At 44.4% G+C, this 23311-nt stretch overlaps 2 protein-coding genes across 5 annotated transcripts in view; both read left to right on the forward strand.

The window, feature by feature from the left end:
* The window catches only part of PRKG1 (protein kinase cGMP-dependent 1), a 480301-nt gene extending 475652 nt beyond the window's left edge, over positions 1-4649 (forward strand). For all 4 annotated transcript variants that reach the window (XM_061373836.1, XM_061373835.1, XM_061373838.1 and 1 more), the window contains exon 18: positions 543-4649. In XM_061373836.1, the coding sequence (XP_061229820.1) occupies positions 543-641 (99 nt within the window). In that variant the 3' untranslated portion in view covers positions 642-4649. The remainder of the gene's footprint in view (positions 1-542) is intronic.
* A 2123-nt stretch (positions 4650-6772) lies between these two features.
* DKK1 (dickkopf WNT signaling pathway inhibitor 1) lies at positions 6773-8493 on the forward strand. Its single transcript, XM_061373795.1, has 4 exons — positions 6773-7262; positions 7406-7562; positions 7671-7781; positions 7954-8493. Exons 1-4 carry the CDS (start codon positions 7071-7073, stop codon positions 8202-8204), a joined length of 711 nt encoding a protein of 236 aa, XP_061229779.1. The 5' UTR covers positions 6773-7070; the 3' UTR covers positions 8205-8493.
* Positions 8494-23311: the final 14818 nt, after the last annotated feature.

Genomic DNA, 23311 nt, shown 5'->3' on the forward strand with positions numbered 1-23311 from the left:
TATTGTTTCTTTTTTTTTTTTTAATTACATTGAATGTCTCAGTGTGAGGAAGTTTCAGTCACCATCGTAAAGTGGGGGAAAAAAAAAAAAAAGAAAAAAGGTATTTGGCCTTCATCCTAGGAAGATCAGTTGGTGAGTTTCTCTGATAGGCTCGCTAGACCAAGCAGTACTTGTCAGGAAACTCAAACGTGGCAGTCCCCAGCTTACAGCCTCTCAGATTCAGGATCCTAACCATAAATTGGAAATCAGGGGCAGGGGGAAGCGCAGAGCTTTCCCAAGTCTTTTCTGATGACCTCGTACCAATGGGTAGGACAGTTGGTCTTGAACTACAGACCCTAGAGGGCCTGGATCATTAGAGTAGGGGCACTGTGGGAAGTCCTCCAGGGATTCAGCAAAAAAGTTGTGGAATGCAGAACTTCTCTTGCTTGCTGCAGTTAGCAATGAACACTCTTGAATGACCATGGTTGTGAGATCAAGAGGAAATGTCTGCAGAGGTCCACTTTGGTGACCATCACCTTCTTGTCACTCTTTTCTTTCTGCAGGTTGCATCTCCAACAGACACAAGCAATTTTGACAGCTTCCCAGAGGACAGTGATGAACCACCCCCTGATGACAACTCAGGATGGGACATAGATTTTTAATGTATTTCTCTTACCTGCTTCTGCCTTGCTGAAGACAGCTTCCTGGGACATGGCTGCCAGCGAAATTGAAAGAATTGGGGAGGATTAGTGCTCGGGGTCACCATGATGCCTTGATTGATGCTGCTACAGTAACTACAGTGGCATTAGGACTTCTTGCTTAGATGACAGTAGTGCTTTTCATGTTTTATGTTCAAACTTAAAATAGCAGTTGACATGGTGGTCCTGATGCAAAGCCTTTCACCAGTAAAGAAATATGTTTTCTATCACTGCAATGATCTTGCTACGCTCTTAATTATAAAAGTCAAGAGATACATAGTTTAAGACACACTTAATTCTAGCTGCAAGGTTCTGGCTTTATCAGTAGGATCAATAGTAATTTGTTAAGTGCTGTAGCTAAATACAGTGCAGGATTTGGGCTACTCCCACCCTCCAAACCCCGTATGTCTTCTACTGTAGGCCAGTGTAGGAGTAAAGGAGGACCACAACAGTACTGGTCAAGGAGTTCATGTCAAAGCAGTGATAAAATTTGTTCTTTTTCTTTCCGAGCAGCATTCATGACAAGAATGAATGTTACCGTTCCTCTTTATTTTTGAGAATTTCTTTTTTAGCCTGGTAAAACAAAAGCACAACTGCTGTAGATCCTGTTAAGGCAGATATGAGTCACTTCTCTCATACAGCTGAGAACATACTGTAACACGATATTTATTTGGGGGTTTTCGTTTCCCTTGATACAAATACATAACAGCATGAAAAAAAAATCATTACATTAATCCATTTTAAGTATAAAATAGCACTTAAATCATGGTCCTGTAATAAAGTGACAGCAGCCCACTGGTCTTAGTGATTAGCTATTAGGCATAAAACTTTTGTCTTTTTAGAACCCAAAGGGAAAACATAAGACCCATAATGTACTTTATAGGTGCTATGTACATCCCTCATCTGTGAATATACCTACTCAGTCAACCACCACTTCAGAAATATGTAGCAAGAAGCATCATTCTCCATCATGTTCTTAGATAATTTTGCATCTTCATGTCTGCATCACTTCCATGTTCAGTACAAAGCTAGTTATAATAAAAGGCGGTACTGAGCCAGTTTTCTGGCTCTGTTTGTAATATTGTCCATAAAAATGTAATCCTAGTGCCTCACCAGACTAAGGAACACCACAGGAAAGTCAGTGGAAATAAATGGAAAATCGATATTGGGTGTGTTTGTGCAAGGTCTCCATGTCTCTGCTGTACCAGGACCCCAGTGACTGTGTTTAAAGCACAGGGATAGCTAGAGCCAAGTCAGCTCTTATAGTATTATCGTATGTACACTTTTTCCTCACTTTCACTGTTTTTCCTCTGCTTGAATACTGTCTCTTCTGATTTATAGGATGTAACAGGAATCTGTCCTGTGTGCCTCTTTATCGCATATACATGGGACTAAAAGTTTATCCCATCATACCAATAAAAAATGTCAGCTTTCAGTTTTTGTAACAGACCCTGCCTCAAAACATTAGCAGGTGGTGCCCCATTTCATCTCAGAGCTGCCAAGAGCTTGGCAGCCAAGAGTAGTTGTATACACTGGAAGTTGAAAGATCAGCTCTTGCTAAAAAGTCACACACATGACTTTTGCCTGCATAGTACACAGAAAATGTATGTTTTAACAGTAAAAATATTTCCCCTGTGATAAATCCCAACTCTTTCCCATGTTTCTAATGAAAGGAACTTTAAATAGAATGTATTAGAAAGGTATTTTTCTCCCCTTCCTTGACAGCATTGACAACGTCTGATGTTTGATAGCAAACTAAAGAGCTCAGTCATTGTGATGCCTTTGAAACCAGTCTCTGCCTCTGAATTTCCTTCCTAAGTTTCCAAAGGGTGAGGCAACACCATTGACACAGTAATTTCAGGTTATTTCAGCTATTCATTAATCATTAAAACTTTGTTTGCTTTCAAAACCATAGAGACAAGACAGCAGCTACTGGCTTCTCAACCTTTATCTGAGGGATGGAAAACACTGGAAGCCAATGCTGAGTACTAGGGCTAAAATAATCACTAGACATCTTAGCAAACAGGCTGCTACCTAAAAGCTGAATTCTTTACTTTCATCCCCCTGTTTTTTTCACTCGATGATGCAGTGACATTGGAGGAGAAAACACATTGTATCTGGTAACTTTCTATAGAAGACCGTAGAGAAGAGTTTGTCCCAGAATGATGATATTCGGTAGCTGAGATGCAGTTGTCAGTTAAGGGGTTGCCGGGAGGAAAAGCATCACAATGAGTCTGGGGGCAACCTGAAAACATTACAGGAAAAAGGTTTTAAAATGGGCTGAGTTACTTTTCTTTTTCTTGTCCTTTTTTCCTTGTGCCAAGCACGGTAATTAATACCTGCGGCGTGCAGCATGGACTATGTGGAATATAAGTTTATTTTGATATCAAACACCTCACTTGACTTTCATTACCTTTCCTAAGCATACCTTAAACAACATACTTAGCATATGTATATGATAACCACCTTCGTTTATAAGTAATATATTTGAGTTGCATTTTATATATATATATATATATATTCACAACGATGGATTGCTTCTGTGTTTCTACTTTACTGTCCTTCCTTCTTTGTCTCCTTTTTTTAATATATGGGACAGTGGCATATCTGTGTAAGGGGAAAGCAGCTCCCATATTTAAAATGAGTGTATTAAGGTTGGTGTCATTAAGACACAGACGATCTGTAGCTTCTCACAGTGCTGCATTATCATAGCAAACTCTTATTTAACAACAGGACCACAAGCAAATATTTATGTAAATAGGTATTTTCGTGTTGATATTTTGTGGTACACATATAACTTTTTCTTTTAGAGTTCCATGGCATTATTACTTCATTTTCTTATTTGTAATGTAATGTTTTTAGATCAAGGTAGACTTGAATTAATGTCATAATTGTCAGTATTATTAAACTTTATGTCAACTGTATTGTTAACTCATCTGTCCCATAGTTTTAGAACATGACTAGCTATCTGGCATTGTTGCAAGTGCCTTAAATCTGTGGCATCCTATAAAAAAAGATTACAAATTTGGTGTTATGCTGCATGACAAAGACAAACACACCTCAAAATGTCGTCCTTTCTTAGCTTGCTGCGTTTTACAGTTCTTTCTGCTACCAATTTCTAAGCCTTTATTATATAATATTGATGAATTACAGAAATGATGAAGTCGTTCTCTTATTTCTGTTCAATGTACCAGAGCTGTGTATCTGTTAATGAGATACAGAGTCATTTCTGTGAAATGTATAAATGTTATGTGCAGGTCAAATTAATATATGACATCCTATCAGTCCGTAGACAGGTATTCCTGTTTTGCTAAGGTGTGCAGATTCAACCCATCATGCTGTCCAACGCCAACCTCCTGTCTTATAAAAACCCCTTTAGAAATCTCCCACACACAAAAAACTATGAGCAACTCAGTGTGCAACCCAACCTGCGTGTTTTGACCTGAAAGCCTGACTCAAAGGAGTAGCTGGTTTGCACCACTCAACAAAACAGGATCTGTGCTTTTCCCCTGTCTCCTATATGCAAACTACGGTGGAGGTGAGCCCTCAGTGCTCTCACAAAGCCTAGCTGGGAAGCTGGAAGCTCCTTGTCCTCCACAGCTCTGTGGCTGTGTGAACCAGCCGTAACACTGAGACTTGGGTAGTTTTAGAGCCTTACTGGCAAAAGGAGAAAGTTTTGTTTTGAGCTGCCCATCATCCCAAGTCCCAGTTTACGCTGTTTTTACACTAGCCTTTTGGTTCAGATTCTTATTTTTTCCAGTTTTCTTCCTACATGAAAGAGGTTTTGTTTGTCAGACAAATGTCAGTCATCCACCGGTCACTGGCTGGTTGCATTCTTTCGATGTAGATTTAAAACCTTTTTTTCATAAACTTTAACTGCTTTTGTTTTGCTCTGTATTTTCCCTGCAGCTGTAATTGCCGAGTGCCTGTTGTATACTTTATAGAGTTGAAATAAAAATAATTACTTTTGAACGACTTGTCAGTGGCTCTCTTCCACAGCAGAAACCAAGACTGGGAGAGGAGTTCTGGTTAGTGATTAAATTGGGGGGTTTATTCTGTCTTATGTTCATATGCAGTAAGACACAACTGAACAAAATACATGGTAGTTGGAGATTAGTACTGGGATCCAGATTCCATGCAGGTTGCAAAGGCAAATGGTCACAGTTACTACAGGACTTACCTGAGCACCAGCACACTCTGAGTAGCCTGGACAAAGAGATCTGAAGCTGATGGGAGGTCCTGCTTCAAGCAGGGCTGGCACTGGGTGAGCCCCACAGCTCAAATCCAACCAAATTATTCTATGAACACACTAACCAATAAGCACATTTGCAGCATGTTTATTTTTCAGGGATGAAGAATTCACTTTATGTTTTGGTTGCTGCCAATATAAGCTAGTCCAGGGCATGCAACTGGCAAGGGACCATATTTCCAACCCATGTTGCGTCATCTAAAGGTGGGATGTGACTGCAAACAGCACCTGTGTCAAAAAATGATGGTGTCCTTGTCATTGCTGCCCCTCATGGAAAATGCCAAGATGCGATGACAGACGCGCAGCCTCTAACGCCAGCACAGATATGGGATGTCATGAAGCCATCACTTCAGTGTGCAGGATGATGTGGTGGTCAGGTTGCTGAGACTGCTACTCCCAATAGATTTAAATCCATCCCTGAGAAAAAGCTCAGCCCCTGTGTGACACAGTTTCATTTAAATCTCAGCAAGGTCAAAGTTAAGGGTGTACTTCAGTGCAATGTGGACACAGAGACAGGTAAAAACTGGAGACAGGACCATGAAAACATCCTCCCAGGCGGAATATAAATTCACTAACTGCATAAGCAGGAGCCGGGAAACGCTGCAAAATGCATTTGCAGGATGCAGCAATCGCAGATACAAGTCAATAATGAAATAAAATCCCTTGGTGGCCCTCACTGAAACTGCAAGGGGAATACAGGGGCTTAGGGGCAAGGTGTGGCCTTCATTCTTTCAGGCTAAAAGCAGCAAGGCCCCGTTTCACCTGGCTGCGGCAGGGACGTCTGCCGAGCGCTGACTCAGCAGCACCGCTTCCGCCGGCACCTCTGTTAGGTGCCCGCCGAAACCTTCTCAGGTAATTATTAGCCCAGCTTGATCCTCTTGGACCTGAAGTACCTGATAGGAGCTCCTGCGGAGTCACAGCGATACCCGCTGCGCTGGAGGCGGGTGAGCACTGCTGGGGTTTTGATTGCAGCAGTGTGACACCTGGAATCACCCACCCCCGGGGGAATAAGTATTTATGGTGGGCTCGGCAGCGGTGCGGTGTTTGGGCTTTATTTTTTTTTTACTGTATTTTCTGTCAGACCCAGCTAAAATAAATAAATACGAGCATGAGGCCGTCACCATGAAAAGCCGGTTTAATTAACTGGTGCTGCTAACGGCGCTTGCACACCCTTCCGCGGGACGGGGCCGCGCTACCTCAGCGTGGCCGCAAGGGGGCGCGGGGGTGACAGCAGCGCCGCGCTGCCCCGGAGCGGGAGGCTCGGAGGGGGAGCGGAGAGGCCGCGGCGCCCGGAGGGCGCCGATGCAGGGGCCGGGGGGTGGGGTGAAAGGGGAGACCTCCCCGCATCAAAGTACCGGGAGCTTCCCCGACGGTGTTGGCCCCCCCATCCCAACCGAGGAGCTGCTCGGGTTAGGGTCAGGCGAGTGTGCGGGAGTGTGTCTGTGCGTGTGCGTGTGTGTGGGGGTAACACCAACTGGGGGCTCAGCCCCTCCCATGTCCCGTCTCCCCACAACCCCCCTCAACCGGGCCGGGGGTTGAGGGGGTGCCGAGCGGCCCCCTCCCTTCCTGTAAAGTCGCGCTGGCGCCAGGAAGGGCGCGGGGGAGGGGGGCGCAGACTTATAGGAGACCAAAGGACTGCCTCTGTCACCGGGGGGGGGGGGGGCGGCCTTTCTGCATCCCACCGTGGCTCCCAGCCACTGGGGTGAGTGTATGGGGTGCTCCCCCCTCCCTCCCCTTCTTTTCCCGTCCCTTCCCGTCGGGCGAGGCGGCGCGCCCGGCTGGAGACAGCGGCGGGGCATGCGGAGCATCTGGCCGGGGACCGGGGCGGGGGGGGCGGTGGTGGTGGTGGTGGTGGTGGTAGTGTCTGCCTTCGCTATTGCGAAACCCCTTTCCCGGGCCGGCGGCCAATGATGGAGCCCTCGGGGCGGGGTGGGGGCGGTTTTGGGGTCTCACAACCCCCCGGGGACCCTTTGAAATCCCATCCGCTGTGCCCTCCTCCCCGAGGGGGCGGGCGCAGGAGGCAGCCCCCAGGGGTATAAAGGCGGCGGCGGGCAGCGCAGGTAGCTGTTGCTTGTGGGCCGCGGGAGCTTCTTCGCAGATAGGACATCACCGGGGACAAGGGGCTGGGAGGGGACGGGACGAGGATGCGAGGGCTGGTAGCGCTGCTGGCGGCGCTCAGCTGCGCGGCCCCAGCTGGGCGGGCGGCGGCACCCGGCGGCGCGCTAAGCTCCAACTCCATCAAGGGACCCCCACCGGGGGTAGGGGCCGAGGCCAGCGCCCCCCCCGCTGCCCCATTCGACGGCAGCAACAAGCCACCGCCGGCCGCCACCCGGCAGGTAGGAAAGGGCCTTCACTGGGGATGGAGAGGGGGGACACACACGGAGGGATGGAGGGACGCACGGGGGATGGAGGGACACACAGGGGATGGGGGGTGGCGGCCGCGCTGACCCCCTGCGCCTCCTCTCTGCCCCCTCTCCAGCCTTTCCCCTGCGCCGAGGACGAGGACTGTGGCCCTGAGGAGTTTTGTGGAGGCGCGGCCCGCGGCGGAGGAGCCCCGCTCTGCCTCGCCTGCCGGAGACGCCGCAAACGCTGTCTACGCGACGCAATGTGCTGCCCCGGCACGACCTGCAGCAACGGTGAGGGGCGGCAGGGCTTGGGGAGGGGGGACGACGCCCTGGAGGTGTCCGCGGGAGGGGTTGCTGTGGTCCATCCGTGGCTGACAGCCATCCCGCTGCCTCCCGCAGGACTCTGCACGCTCCCGGAGCCACCCCAGGGAGCCACCGAGCTGGACGAGATCGGCACTGAGGTTCTGACCCGACGGACACCTGCTCCCGCCTGGCTCCCCACTGCCAAAGGTAAGGGTGTCAAGCCGTGTTGTGACCCTACTGTCCCTTCAGGGCTGCCCATCCTGCCCCACTGATCCCTGTGCACCCTGCCTCACTGTCCCCTATGGGGGATGCCCACCCTGCCCCTTCATCCCAGTGGGAGCATCCTGGGCTGAGCACATGCCATGCTGTCCCCACACAGGTGAGGAGGGGGACTTCTGCCTACGCTCTTCAGACTGTGCAGCCGGGCTGTGCTGTGCCCGTCACTTCTGGTCCAAGATCTGCAAGCCGGTGCTGCGGGAAGGGCAGGTGTGTACCCGGCACCGTCGGAAAGGCACCCATGGCCTGGAGATCTTCCAGCGGTGCCAGTGCGCCGAGGGGCTGGTGTGCCGCCTCCAGCGAGAGCATGGCCCTGCTGATGCCTCCCGACTGCACACCTGCCAGCAACACTAAGCATCACTGGATGGACAGGACGGAACAGACTCCGGCTCTGCCGGAGCAGAAGGTTGTTTCTCAAGGGAACTACTTTTAAGCAACTAATTGCAGTACGTTACTGTGTTGTGAATACTTGAGCTGGCACTTAGCTGTACATAGCGCTGGGATTTTTAATGACTTTTTATTCCGAGGGTGCTGCCATGTGCCCTGCAAGTCGTGACTGTGACTTTGTACACACTGGGATTTTATATCTCGGTTAAAGAGATGTGACCGTCTGTTTCTGAGCGAATAAACCGTTCTTTAAAATGAGCCCAGGCTGCCTGCGTGTGAGGGGAGATGTGCCCTGTGGTGAAAATGCCCAAAGGGGGAGGGGAGAGGGGTGGTTCACCACTGACACCACATAGGAAAGGCTGTTCGGTTATCAGGACTTATTCAACTGCTTTCTAGGAATTACCAGTGTGCCGTGGTAGCCACCAGTACTCTCTGACTGCCGCATGCAGGGCAAGGATGGGGACCATTGCCAGGGCTCTGGGAAGGAAGGGCAAGTGGCAGTGAAATGCCCTCCTGGCCAATTTTTCCATGGGGTAAAGAGGGAGTGAAGGATCACTGGAGGGGTTGTGCTGGACTGCAGGATGTAGCTGACCATGGGATGAGTGCTGAGGAGCACAGTGATGTTAACTGCTTCACCACATAATCTTTGCTCCATGAGCAACAAAGACTATTTTTCACTTAACTTTGCAGCCTGTTACTATGATTTTTCTTCTTTTTGTGGTGGCCTGGAGAGAGAGAAAGCTGCAAATATGCATTGTTTTCCCATCCCCTTTAGATTCCAATGCTGTTCACCTATTACAAGTGTTTGTAAATGTGCGTGGAGTGAGCGTGGGGGCCATGCCGTGCAGTATGGGGCTGGTGGGCAGCAAGTGCAGTGTCTGTCCTGTACCTACCTAGCAGGCTACCCTGCAGTCTGTGGAAGGTGTTCAGGATACAAAACGATGGACAATCCAAAACCATTTTGTACCTGAAGTCCAAATCTAAATCTGTGGCTCTTGAGGGCAGTGTGTCCCATCTACAGGGATGCTCCAGCAGTGCTATGTCTTGTTAAAATGTCACCTGCTAGCTGCTGTTTGGTGCCTCTAGCATTAATGCTGCCTATTTAGGGACTATGGGGACTGTACTGGTACATGGGATTACTGAATATGAACCTGAACTGCAGCTCTCACAGGTACCTGCAAGTACCAGCTAGTGCTGAATCAAGCTCACAGCTATAGAAAATGCAAAGGAGGGAGCACACAACCCCATGTAGAGGGAAATGATTTAAAAAGAACCTTCTGTTTCCCAGACTTCCCTGGGAAGTCAAAATAGTCATTTAGTGCCAGCAAGAGCTCAAAAATGTGATTAAGTAGTACCTGAGCCCTGACTTGTGACCACTTAAATGTGGTCACAAGGAGGCAGAAGCAAAACAAAAGGTGCCTGTGCCCCCAGTACAGGGCAGAGGCACCTGGAAGATGGGTGGCAGCATTGGGATACCCTGAGGAATAAATAGGCAGCATCACCATGGTCCCTCCTCACCCAACAGATGCTCCACATTTCAGAAAACCTGAATTAACACATGTAACCTCCCCCCCTCCCACCCCCCCAAAAAGGCTAGTGTATGGGAAGTTGAACAGAAAAAAATGGGATGTGGGATGTTGGAAGCCCTTAAGTTTGAACTGGCAGGTGTGTTCAGATCTGGATCTCATGCACTTATCCAAAGAGAGAAAATATGGAAAGCCACATTATCTCAGCACATGACACACAATCCAGTAACACCCGTCGTAAAAGGCATCTCAGGATGCACTTCCCCCACTGTCTCCTCTACAATGAAATTATTCTCCCCTAAAAGACAGAAGAAAAACCATATTCCAAGCAAAGAGAAGAGCTAATTAAAAAAGCAGGTTTTGGTGGACAAGAAGGTTTAGCACATCTTGTTCACTTGCTGTTCCTGGCTATAGGGCTGGAAGAGCTAACAATAAAGCGTGAAGAAGTGAAATATTGTTATTTATAAGAATAAAACCCCAGAACATTGTAAAGCAGCCTCTCCGAATGACTGGTTGCCGGCAGCACAGCTTTACAGCCTGCTGCAAATATAACCCTTCTTCATGATTCCAAATTACATCCTGCATCATGCACAGCCAGTGGAAGTGTGGCTTCAGGCCTGGTGGAGCATATGTAAGGACAGTCTCATTCTCACTGCTATATAGGCAGCACAACACTGTGCAAAGGATGAGGGTGCAGTGCTTGCCCTGCTCATCCCTTAAACTGAGTACATTGCCCAGGTTAGCAGAGGCATGGGAAGGGAGCTAGTGATACCCCCTCCAAAGTTTTACCTTTTGAGGTTCTATAGAAGGGCAGATAAAAAAGCAGCATGTAACGAGGTGGGGTTTGAGTCTCTGCAGTGGTAGAAGACAGTATTTAAAGGGTCCACTCCTTCACATACTCCTCCTGACAGCTACAAGTGTAATATCACAGGTTTTAAAGGTCCTGTTCCCTTCAATATTGAGTTGCAGGGTAATTTGCTATTCATTTGCCTTATGATTGATTTATATATATTTTTTTAAGACCTTTCTGAACTCTTAACCACTGGCTTGTTGGATACCTTGCATCTCTGCAGTACTCAGCTAAAAGTGACAAAGCAACATCGCAGTACCCAATAGCCCTACCCCAGCCCCAAGATTATGTGGGCTGTATAAAAGTGTCAATGATTGGAAAAGAAAATGGAAACCCTCTTCCAACTATGCTGTGGTTTTCCTGAGGTGATTTGTCTGCACTATGGATACAGATTTCAAGGAGATTTCAAGATCACTAGAACCCTCTCTCTGTTGCTCCCAGTGACAATACTGATCTAAAGGCATTAATCTTACAAGGGAAGGAGGGGATACGATGGGACATGGCAGTTTTTACTGTGATTTGTGGTGAAATGAATTTTCAGGGAGGCAAATACTATTTTCTTCTTATTTTCTTCCTAAACTCTTTCAGAAACTAGTTTTGCCCCAAGTTGTAGCCTAAGAAATATCCTTTCTTCCTTTTAAAATAAAGCTTTTAAATAGATGTTTGTGCCCCTGTTACTTCCACTGATCTTCACATCACATTTAAAACTAAACCCCCATGCAAATAAAACTGCTTGTCCAAGGAACTTCACTCCTCTCCATCCTCATAGAGTGCAAGATAGGGTTACAAAAGTCCATAAATCCATCCACAAACATTAGGACAATTAAAGTTCTGAGGTTGTATTTTTTTTTATATACTCATCTCTCCTGACACAGAGCAGAAAACTGAACGTTTTGGCTTAGAAAGATGAAAGCCCTGAGCAGACATAACAGGTGAAAACCTTTATGGGTGTAATGCAATACAGAAAGCTTTTCAGGCTTTGGATTTTTGGTTGTTTGTTTTTCCTTACATTTGTGGGTGGGTTTTTCTTGCAGGGTGTTAACCCACCTGCTGAAGCTGTCCTTTATTGTCTTTCAGCTGAGGGCTTGGTGAAGTAAACTTTGATCTTAGAGTGGTGGGAAGCAGAGCATCCAGGTAGCCCAGCTCATCACCACCCTTGTAGAGTATTAAAGGTGTGTTTACTCCATTCCTTTTGCTCCTTCAAACACATACACTACATCCCTGCTAATCCAGGGTGATGTTTATTACTATTTTTTTCCCAAGTAGCTTTTTTCCGCTCTTCCCTCTTTGCCCCCCAGTGCCTAACTTGTGTCCCTAATTAACACCTTAAGAGGGGGGTGAGGATAACTGAGATACTTAAGGAGGGCACTTCTGGGCAGAGCTTCTAATCTACCGCCAGTGAGGGAGGGGACCCATTAGCAGGTGATTTAAGTGAGTAATAAGTCCATCAGCATGCAAATGGCTGTGGCCCGATGAAAGAGTTGGCTGGGGAGGGTGCGGGGTGCAGCTGGGTCACAATGGGATGTTAAGCCTTTCTCCTCTGAGCATCTGGTAGGGATGGCTCCCACCTTTACAAATCCCGGGTCTGAATGGTTCGACGAGTAATGAGAAGCTACTGTAAATGAATGGATGGATATTGTGGAGTGGACAAAAAGTCAGTGTGAATTTTGTGTGAGAAAGCAGCGCTTTGGTAGTCTAGAAGTGGTTAAAGGAATCAACAAAGAGATGGAGGAAGGTGATCCACTGATTGCTAAGACCTTGGTGAGAAACCTCACTAGAGATGAGCTGTTGCTGCTGGAGAAAACAAAGTTTTCCCCTTCCTTTGAAGTAGCTGTGGAGTAAGCCAAGGGAGCAAATAGTTGTTGCTTGTAGTGGAAGTGATGATGTCCTAAAAGGATGGATACTGGGACTTGTGCTGTACAGCTCTTAATTTCTTAAAAACAACAACAGTAAAAACAAACAAACAAAACCCCACAGTTTCTTTGATTGGTTGGTTTAGTTTTAGGGTGATTTTTTTTTTGTTTGGTTTTGAGTTGTTTTGTTGTTTTTTTTTTTTTTTTTAATACTGTACATGATACAGAGTCAGGATAGGTACATCTGGAGAAAAGCTAAAAACAAGAAGAAAAAATCCCAATAGCAGACTAGGAAAATATTGCAGGACAACATGGCAACACCAAGTGACTCCAGAAGCATATTGTATAGCAGAACCATGGAAAATAAAGGGTGAGGAGGTGAGAGTATGCTCCTATACAAGGAAAGGTTTGGCAGCTCTTCTCAGCTGGAAAAGAGCTGACTAAGGGAGGGTATGAGAGGTCTGTAAAGCTGTAAACAATGCTGAGGAGGTGATCAAGTGGTTATTTTTGTTTCTTGCAATGCAAGGAGATGGACTGCTCAGCCAGCGAGTTTAAAGCAAGCCCAGCACGCTGCCAAGTTGTGTAACTGATGACCACAAAATGAAAACTCATAAATTAAGTCACATGGGGACAAGGCAATTTCATAGAAGACAGTGGTTCGGATGTGATCACTGGCTGAGGAAGTCTCTAACTGCTGATTATTGGCAGTGGGAAGGATGATAGTGGAAGGGGTGGGTTTTATTTAATTATTACTTTTGTTTTGTTTTTCTTGATTATCAGCTTCTTAAGGCCTTTCTGTTGTCTCTGAGAAAATGATCTTGGGCTGCAAATATGTGGATGTCAGACCCACAGGAAAGTTTTGGTCTATCTTCATTTATTTATTTAAAGCTTTGAACTACAGTTCATCTAAAACATGTAATTGGTTCAAGATACTGATTTTAATAAGTGATTGTGCTAGAGCTTCCATTCATGGAAGAATGACCCTGGCAGGCAAGCAAGCAGTGACTCAGAGCCCCATCTTGCCCTCTATTGTGATGTCCTTGTTGAAATGATCTCCTGAAACTTCAGGCTGATGTCAGTGGCGCATCCTCCATCTGTATTTGTCATGCCCAGTGAAGGACTTCTTGTAGATTTGTCTAACCACTTGTTCCATAAGGTGGATGTGCTTTGAAAAATGAATAAAAAGTAATTTTACTCTGTGCTGTTTAACATGCCTGGGGTTCATGAGTTCGACTTAAAAATATGATAATGCCATCATAAATCACAAATGAACAGAAGGCCAAAGTGTGGCAGAACATGTTCCAACATTGGTTCACTTGCTCCTTTATTTTTTTAATCCTGAAAGCCAACTAAACACAGTAGTTTTTCATTATTTTCACTATTTTCATATAGTTTTGATCTTTCACCTTAACATTACTTCTCTATTTTCTGTTGATCCACAGGTGATTTGTAGCTTTATAGCTAGGCTTCTGGTATACAGGTGGCACTTCAAAAATGGCAGATTCATAGCTTGGAAAGAAGTCAGATAATCCTGGCCAGGTAAGACCTGGAATTAACAGTTCTTTTTCAGAATAGTTGGGTTCACACAAGAAACAGTAAATAAAAGTTATAATTAATTTTAATAATGTAGTTTATTTTAGCTTGCACATTGAAGAATCGCCACTCCATTGGTGTGTAGCAGAATGAGAATAGATGGTATAAAAGGTCCAGCCATGGTCCATTTTCTTTAAGTGTGGAGAGCCTCACTTGAATCCTCTTCTGACGAAAAGGATTTTTTTTTTTTGCACCCAATGCCAAGCTGAGGTCATCTATCTCTGGGAGGAGCTTGGGGAGTTTCACACAACCAGCTTGCAAGAGAACAGGCTATGGTCCATGGGGTAAAGTGAAAGAAGTGAAATGCTAATGGAGCCAATTTCCATTACAAATATCTGCCAGAGATCTCTGCTCTGCTCTTTCCTCTTTAAGTTGTATATGAGCAGGTCTCTGATGGTTTTAGGTAGCCCCAAACTGCCCATCCTCCCAAAGGACTGGCTTGTGCTCATCCTTTCCTGTCATGGTGGCTTTGCTATCCCAGACATCTCACGTTAGGGAGGCTTTAGGTGCTTTAGCCAGGAAGAATGCCTGACCATAAATGATCATACAAGAAATGTAATTTCTTTTGGCTGTAGCCCAGCCTGTATAGGGGAATGAGTGATGGGCATGAGCCTATTTTTTTCCCCTATTTGGAGACTTGCTTCTTGCATACCACAACCCATGGGCTGCACTCAGAGAGGAAGTAAAGCAAGAGTCTGGAGCTGTTTTTAGACAGTACTTTATTCCATTCCTATCCACAGGGGTGATTTAATCTGTTTTACGGGCTCTTGAGCTTCCAGCCTTAAACACAAATCCTTGTGCAGAAATGTGCTCCTACATGTAGCTTTTCTGATTTGTTTATTTTAAGACCATCAGGGTTATGGGGTGGCATGTTTAGGTGTCTTTTTTTCAGGCATCTGCTGAGGAAGCAGCCCAGCCTCTCTGTTCCCAGGCTGGTTAGGGCCAACACCTTCATTCATGGGCAAAGCTTCTACTCAAACTCAGCACTGCCCCAGAGTATCTGTGTAAATTTTAGAGAAGGCTTATTCATGCAAGATATTGTCTTGGCTTCCCCTTTTCAAGACAAGGTATCATTATGAGCAATACTGAAGCATTTTGTCCCACTGTATGTTGGGGAGAGCTTTCAGCTTCTCCTTGGTGAGGAGTTCCTTTGGAGGGAGATGGGGACTTTCTAGTCCATGAAATCTGGCCATGTGCCAGTGACCTACTCTACTTCCATCAGAGTGATGAAGGGCTAATCTCATTTCTGAAACGGATGCCCATTGCCTGAGCACTCTAATATTATTTCTATCAGAAAGCCAAGAGCGCTTGTTGTTAGCAGCTGCTGTCAGCCTATTTGTCTGAGCAACTACAAAACAGAGGGAATGCAAAATGTAAGCCTTATGACACAAATTATTGATGTGCTTAAGTCGCTGTTGTACAATCTTATATTCTCTTGGGAGCTCAGAAGCTGAGGAAAGCACAAATTCAAAATTGCTGAAAACTGGTAGTAGCTGCAGTGGTTCTACCACACTAAATGGAGGCACTGGAAACAGAAACCAGCTTAGTATTTTCCAGGTTACATTTTGATCCACTGCAAGCTGGAGTGATCAGCAGGGAGGGGAATAACTTCAGTTTATGTCATGTGCATTGAAAATTTGTACATATGAAAGTTTTCCAGAGCTTTGAATAACTTATATTTATTTTGGTTTAGATATCATGTTCTTAAAAACTATCATTTAATTGTTGGCCAAAGCATTGTATTGGGGAAAGGCATCTCCAGCTTTCATCTAACCTGTAAAGCTTGTTTGGATCCCTTTTAAAGCCCATCAAGTTGGGTTTGGGGTTGGTTTTTTAATTTTGGGTGGGTTTTTTTTTGTTGTTTTTTTTGAGAGCTTGCTACAAGGAATCATCATGGCACACAATTTTGGTAGGATCCTTATTGTCCAGCAAAATAGCCTATAGCTCCCTCTGTGGACTTATTTGTATCATGGGGATTATAAATACACATATCATTTATAGTGGAGTCTTCATGATACCATTCTTCAAAATGAAACAACAGCAACTAGCTAGACAAAAGAATGTTAGTTTTCTCCCTTGCAAGTCTTCCAGATTTCATTGCCTTTTAGAGGTTTACTGACATGTTGAATATCGAGATGTGCTGCCCTATAGGTTGCTGTTTGAACTCTTGTTCATACGGTTGTTGTCAGCAAGCTTGTGGTGAATGCTTCTAGTGCTTGGAAGCTCCCTAGTGCCTTATTTTCTTGTGTTGAGCAAATCCAGGTATTAGCTGAAGCCCTCGTGCCTGCTTTTTTCCCATACTCATCTGTTGCTTAACAGATATCTGTCTGTCCGTGTTGCTGAATGTTCATTCTGGATTTGGGAGGCCAGGTTCTGCCCCATGAAGTTTTTGATGTCACGTAGGGTCCTGTTTGTGTGTCCTAGGTGCCATGTCCTTTGAGCTTATGACATAATACCTTCTGTGCTGATGTTAACATGGCTGTGCGGTACAAGCATTATCCTGAGACTGGTGGAATTAGCTTCAAGAAGTGTTTCAGTACCCTCTGGAGGTGGGAATGGACCTGACATCATGTTTCTGATGGTGTTTTTCAGCTTTTGCTTTTAGGAATTCTTCATTGTGTCAGAAATACAATGGCCTAGAAAGTCAGACCCCCTTTGTATTTGGGCACCTTAATCCTTTCTTAGATCTGACTCTGTCTGAATCTGTGGATGTAATTAAATAAATATTTAGTAAGAGCCTTTAAAAGCTAGAGGGTTTTTGTTTGTTTGTTTGTTTCGATTCTTTTTGTTGTTGTCATAATACCTTAAGTCTTGAACACTTCTTACTAGTAAGTAGTCTACTGCTAATAAAAACATTGTCACTAAAACCTGAAGACCATTGCCTGCATTTGTGTGCTAAAGGATAAGTGTGTTCTATAGGAGTGCTTGGGTAACTCAACAACCTCAGTATCTTAGCTTGTTCCTTAAATATTCTTGATCCTGAGAACATCAGTTTGTATATATTTGGGGTTTTATTTCCTCATCAACATTTTTTAATTTTAAAATTGCCTCCATCTGAGGATTCTGCACCTAATGCTGTGAAACAAGATAAGGAGCAAGGGCATCCTTTAGGGTGAAGTACCGAGGCTTATCTTTCCAGGTGTGTATTTTAGGAATAGCACTGCAGCATTTGTTTAATACTTGCTTTGTATTTTGCAGAGCCACTGAAATGGGATAAATCACTGTGGGAATTTTTTTAATAAAATTTATGGCTTCTCACTGAAACAAACTCAGACCCTTTTTGTGGTGAGAAAGAAGAATGTATGAAAAATTCCTGAGAAAAAACCCACTATTTTCCTCCCAGCGTGACTTGGCATGAACACAAACTATTCCACAGGCATATATAAAATAAAAATTACTGAGAAAAATCAGATGTTGCTAAGAACAAGTATAACACTGCTGCAGTTTCTGCTGGGGTTTTGTTTTTTGTTTGATTCCTTGGCTTTTTTAATGAAACAAGCTGATTAGGTCATGATGAGCAGTCACAGGACAGACAGAGCTTTTTAAGGTACAAAGTGGTCTCCTTATCTCCCTTCTTATCATTACTAAAGCTAAGATGACTGATGTGACTTTTTGTCAGAGCCAGAGCTTCTGTTGCAACCTCTGGCTAAAAAACTGCTTAAAGCTCTTAAGCTTTTCTTCCCTCATTTTTCAGGCTGTGCTTCATCTTATGACTATACTCATCTCTCTTCTGGTTCCCAACATGTGTCCCATGTGATCATGTCATTACCCCGTGATCTTCATGTCTTACAGCACTGATTTGATGGTCTCATTTGCAACCCAACATCATCTGTCCCATGGCTGTCCACTCTCTGATTTACTGCTGACTTATCTCAGTCCTCATGTCCACTTGACAAGTTGCTGGAAAGGTCCTTTTCCTATTATTTTTAATGGGATTTGGTTCCCTTGTCCTGCTTTCTCTTTACACGCATTCTGGGCCCTTTATTTATTCAACAAGCATAAAAAAAAATGTCTTGACTTTCAAGACACCCTACTTGATGCTGAAGTTGTCCCATCCCAGTCCTACCAGTCCCACGACTATTTAGAGCCCAGACACCGAAAACTTCCAGCAAATAACCATTTTTTATGCCTCTTCTTGCTGGAGCTACCCATAACCTCCAACACAATCACTTTGTTGTTGCCATTCAAACCACTTCTTCAATAACTGAGAACATACATACTGAAAATACCCTCAAACTTCCCTGGGAAAGGGAAGGCTGCTCAGGCCTGGTTCATGACATCTTCTTCATCTTTTTACCTTTTAAATTATAAGAGAGTCAGCCACATCTATTAGTTCCAGCACAACCAGAGTCTCCTGTTACTGCTCAGATGTATGTAAAAGACAATCAAGAAATCGTAATAGTAGATGACAATCAGTGACAGTAAAATAACTGGGGAGATGCACTTTGCATTAAAGCATGTGCATGAACATGCAGGCATTGTCTTGAAGCAAAAAAAGATGCATGCCCAATGGAAGATAGTGTACAACAAGAGAGACGGAGCAGTCTAGACCTGAAGTGTACCACCCACCCATGTATGTTTGGTAAAATAAACAGCTCTGCCTCCTGGATTTTATTTTTCTCACTGAGGTACATGTAGCTCTTAAATAAACATGATTATACCCTGTGTGGAGCTGCAGCTCAGTCCAAACACTAAAAATAGCAGGCAGAAAGTAGAGACTTCAATTAGATGCATAGTGCTCAACAATTTAACTTCTAATTGGCTTGTGGTTATCCCCCAACTAGGAACCAAGCCTGTTGTGTTTAAAGGATTCACAGTCTAGCAAAACAGGGACCCAAAATTAATTTAAAAAAAAAAAGTTTATTGACCAAAAAAAGAAACTTAAGTGTTGCATGTCGAGGAACTCGCATGTTTGTGTCACTTTCCTTTAGATTACAGCTATTCTGCAGCTAGTTTCACAGTTGTGTGTTTAACAGTAAGGTTCAGCTCCGCATCCTCTCCTCAACTCCATTTCTATGGCTCTACAAATGTTTTTGGGTTAGACTTGGTTCCTGATTCAGGCCGTGGTGCAGTACTGCAGGAACAGTGATCAGAGGCATCCCAAGAGCATCTTGATTTCTGCCCTCTACTGCTGAAATCCAAAATCCATTTTCCTTTCAGCTAGCAAGAGCAGAGTCTCTATCATCTTCATTCCCTTAGTTTTTGTCTATATTTAATTCTTCTTGTTGACTCAGCCTAGAAGCAGTTAACACTCTGTGTGTGGTTTGCCATGGCATCAAGATGTGATGCTTGTGCCTAGAAAAACTTGTGCTGTGTTGCAGCTGGTGGCACACACACACGTAACATGAAGTGGTCTTCAGCATCACAGGAAACATTTGTCAGACGCTGGCATTACTTTTTTTTTTTTTTCTTCTTCAGGATACAGGAATAGTCCTTTCCTGCCCCTATTTCCAAGCCGCTTTTTCCCCTAACTCAACATCCAGAGAAAATGTCTACCATAGTCCCATGAACATGAAGGCTTGGTCCTGTACGTGTGACTGACTTAACTGGAGCAAAATTTGAGAGTTAAAAAAACCCAAACCCAACCTAATCTGTAAATAAAATTATCACGTGCGTTATTATATACACCATACAGGGTTGGAAGGCAAATTCTGGTTGTCTTTCCCCAGTACTGCACCCAGGGATTGTCTAAGTAAGCATTTACACAACCATATTGGGGAAGAGAGCAACAAATAGTATCATGTTTGGCCTGGTTAGGCTGAAATTAAATTCAACCCTTCTTCCGAAAACCATGTCCTGACAGCCAGCCCTTCCTTGTGTGAGTAGGTTTCACTCAGCAAGAAGCATCCCAGAAACCACTATGCCCTGAATGGTTTCAATTTTGTATTATTCAGTGGAATTCAGTCCTATAATTATCTGACTTCTTGCCAGCAATGTCCACCTACCCAAGGTTCTCACATGGGGTGGGATAACAATGACAATGATGGGTGTTCTGGCCATATTCTTACACTGAAAGTGGAACTATGTCTGGTGTCATAGCGGTTAATAGAAAGAAAAGGCAAGTGCCTAGCTGTCCTTGAACTGCTAGTGAATTAAGTAGTAATGAAGCTACTGTAACAAGAAGGGTACAGCTTTGGGGGAATAATCATGAATAATATAGCTAGCACCCATGGAGCAGCTCAGCATAAAGAGCAGAAGAACAGTAAATAAATCAGTCCAGCATTTCATTCCCCACAGAAAACTTTTTCTAACATAGGACAGCTTTTTTTTACTCATAGGCTTGATATGTATTAATTTACTGCATCAGGTGTTTCATCACAATTAATTAAAAAAAATAATCATACCCCCAAATGATGCGTTGTTTGGTTTGGTTTGGTTTTTGAGAAATAGGGTTTATTATGCTCTACAAGCAGTGAACCCAAAGCACAGAGCTGAAATAATGATTACATTAAATACTGCTTGATAGTTTGCCAAGGGATGCTTTTAGTCCTAAAATGCAAGACCACTTCATGATGAAGTGGTGACACTCCTGCTGTGTGGCCAACACCTGGGGAGGCTCCCATTTGAAATCGCTTTCTTGCCAATTGCTGCATGTCTGGGCTTGTTTCTCTTTAACTCTTGTAATTTCAAAGAAGAAAAATGAGTAAGAGCAAAGCTGCATGAAGATCCATTCTATGACTTTATATGGCATCTGCACAAGTTGCTTATAAAGATAGGTATTGCACTGCCATATATTCAGTCACCATACAACTGTATGAGTAGTGGTCATTCTGGCAGTGCAAGGCCCAGAGCGTTCTACCTCTCCAACTGTCTTGTTGAATAAGTTCATCCCTTCATCACTGTGTTTGTTGTCAAGTGTCCTAGGTAAGCTGGAAAAAAAATGCAAATTGTTTCATTGCACACAATGGGAACAAGAATAATGTCTATAATTGTAGATGAACACACTTTATTTTATTTTTTATTTTTAAGGCCAAAATCTTGAATGCAAAGCTTTGGGATCTTCTAATACAGATTGCTTGCCAGAATGCCTCCAGGTCTGGTATCCAGAGTTATGAACTGGAGAACCCATGTCCCACTCCTGGACACTACCACAAGCCCATTGCCCTCCTGGGGTTTCAAGCAGCAAACTGGCTCCAGGTCAGATTTTGTTATCCTGCTCTCTTAAAGACTTTCCAGCCTAAGAAGGAGAGATGTCTGCTGCTACCACATTAGCTCCTCTGACAAATGTAGAAGTAGCTAAATAACAGGACCAGGAAATAACTACCCAGCCACTAGCCAAGCTCTAACCCGCTTGAATAGTTCTCAAGCCCAATTTACTAAAAACTGTGATCTGGAGCTAAACATAGTAAGATGCAAATAACACAGGGCAAGAGCTGGCTCAGGTTGGATCTTTGCTTTGGTTTGCAGACCTTGGAATAACTCTCCCTGTTTATTTGGTGCTGGGAAGCATGGAGGGACTTCTGGGGGTTGCAGATGCTCAGCACCTCCCAGGAGTTGCTCCACATTTTGCAGTATCAGGCCCTTGATAGTAGGTTACCAGTCCTGCAGGGCGCATACAGTATACTTAGGGATGTGTTGAAATGAAAGACTGCAGATGAATAGATTTCACCCAGGATCCTTTCATTAAAGCCTGGATGGACACGCAGGCAAACTGAATCCCATGAGCTGTGGAACATGAGGAAGCTGTTTCCAAACCCTGTTATTGGGGATCCCAGTGTGGAAAGGCTTGGCCTACCGCACTAAAATGCCATCACCATTTCAGTCCTGTCCGGATGGCTTTTGGTCATGGCCAGTAGGGTGGAGCACCTCAAAATTCACCGTGTTGACTCCTTGTCCTTTGCTAGGTGTAAGGCTGAAGGTGTAAGAAGAAGCTACAGGACATAATGAAATAGTTGGGGTTTTGACCATGAAATGCTCCGGATTTCAGCTCATTGCTATTTGTTTCCTTTATTTTCCCTTCCCAAACAGAAGGAGTCGATGCTCCCTTTCAGCAGCACCATTACCTGGCACAGTTATTTTTTCTTCAAGAGAGACCACGCAAGCTCATTTCAGTTTGGGACCCATGGAGGTTAGCAAAGCGTAGGGCATGCCCAAGATAGGGTTTGGGGTATCTGTCCATGCCCATGGATTAGTGGTGTTCCTGCATTTTCCAAATTAGGGATAGAGGAGAAAAGGTTTTTAAAGGAGATTATAAAGAAAAAGAGGAAGCTAGTAGGGCATGGGCATCCCAAGTGTCCATGAGCACTTAATCCAATGGCTTTTATCAAACTCCTGTCCCAAAATGCTGGATTCACTGGTATTGAACAGTGAAGATGCAATGTTGCCTCAGGTAAAGAAAAATACAGGACCTGCTGCATCAGAAATACAAATTAAATTTCTAGGGTCAAGAAGGGATTAAACCCTCAGATCAGTCCAAACTCCCCACTTTTTAGATTTAGGAATTTAAATGTTGCAATGAAAACACCAAAAGCCTCATTCTCCACAAGAGGCCCAGTTTTGTTGGACCATGGTGGTGTGTCTAGAAGGTGAACTCAAGTCATCAACACAAATCCTAGTCTTGTTTCCTCCATACATGACAAATTTAACTGGGCAGGTCAGGCTGTCACGAATGTCTGACGCCTCTAAAATCAAAAGGGTTTGAAATGCACAATTTTAAGCTGTAACAGAGCAAGCCGGCAATTTGCTGGTTAGGAATACACTCACAAATGCTGGGAGCTCTACACCCAGAAGACAGCGACTGCCAGCAGCTTTTGAGATGCAGCACTCAGGTGCTCAGGGCCCCACAGCATCTTGTAAAGGCAAACAGTTTGTTCATTAGACCCTTTTATTTACTTTTTCATGTATTACAAAAGAGCCTTACAGGTTTGAAATGAGTTGAAAATCCACTCTAGGATTTTCACAGTGACCCGACAGTGAGCAAAATATGCTTGTTGTGTTTTTTTGTTTGTTTTTTGTTCTCAGCCATGAATACCCTCTGTATATGGCTTGTGATATACTGAAGTGATCGATGTATTTAAGTGAATTTGGTTGACATTTTTCAAGTCATGCTCCAGATTCTTGCTTCAGTTTGACCCCAAACAGGTAGTGGAGGTAAGCTGAGGTCTTCTCTTGAGGCTGCACATCCAAATTGTTTATGAGCTGTTGAAATGATTTATAAATTTGTCACTAATTTATAAACTGTGGCAAAATTAAACCAACAGAAATCATTTCAAAATGGTGGGGCACAGCAGAGTGAGTGGTGTGGCTGGCTGA

This window comes from Neopsephotus bourkii, unplaced genomic scaffold, assembly GCF_033783945.1.
Source record: "Neopsephotus bourkii isolate Nb327-2 ecotype Australia unplaced genomic scaffold, CSIRO-AGI_Nbou_v1 NB_1634, whole genome shotgun sequence".
NCBI lineage: Eukaryota > Metazoa > Chordata > Aves > Psittaciformes > Psittacidae > Neopsephotus > Neopsephotus bourkii.

Coding starts and splice junctions, on each gene's coding strand:
- DKK1 (XM_061373795.1), top strand. CDS start 7,071: ATGCGAGGGCTGGTAGCGCTGCTGGCGGCGCTCAGCTGCGCGGCCCCA. Junction 7,563..7,670: donor CGGCACGACCTGCAGCAACG/GTGAGGGGCGGC, acceptor TGCCTCCCGCAG/GACTCTGCACGCTCCCGGAG. Junction 7,782..7,953: donor CTGGCTCCCCACTGCCAAAG/GTAAGGGTGTCA, acceptor GTCCCCACACAG/GTGAGGAGGGGGACTTCTGC.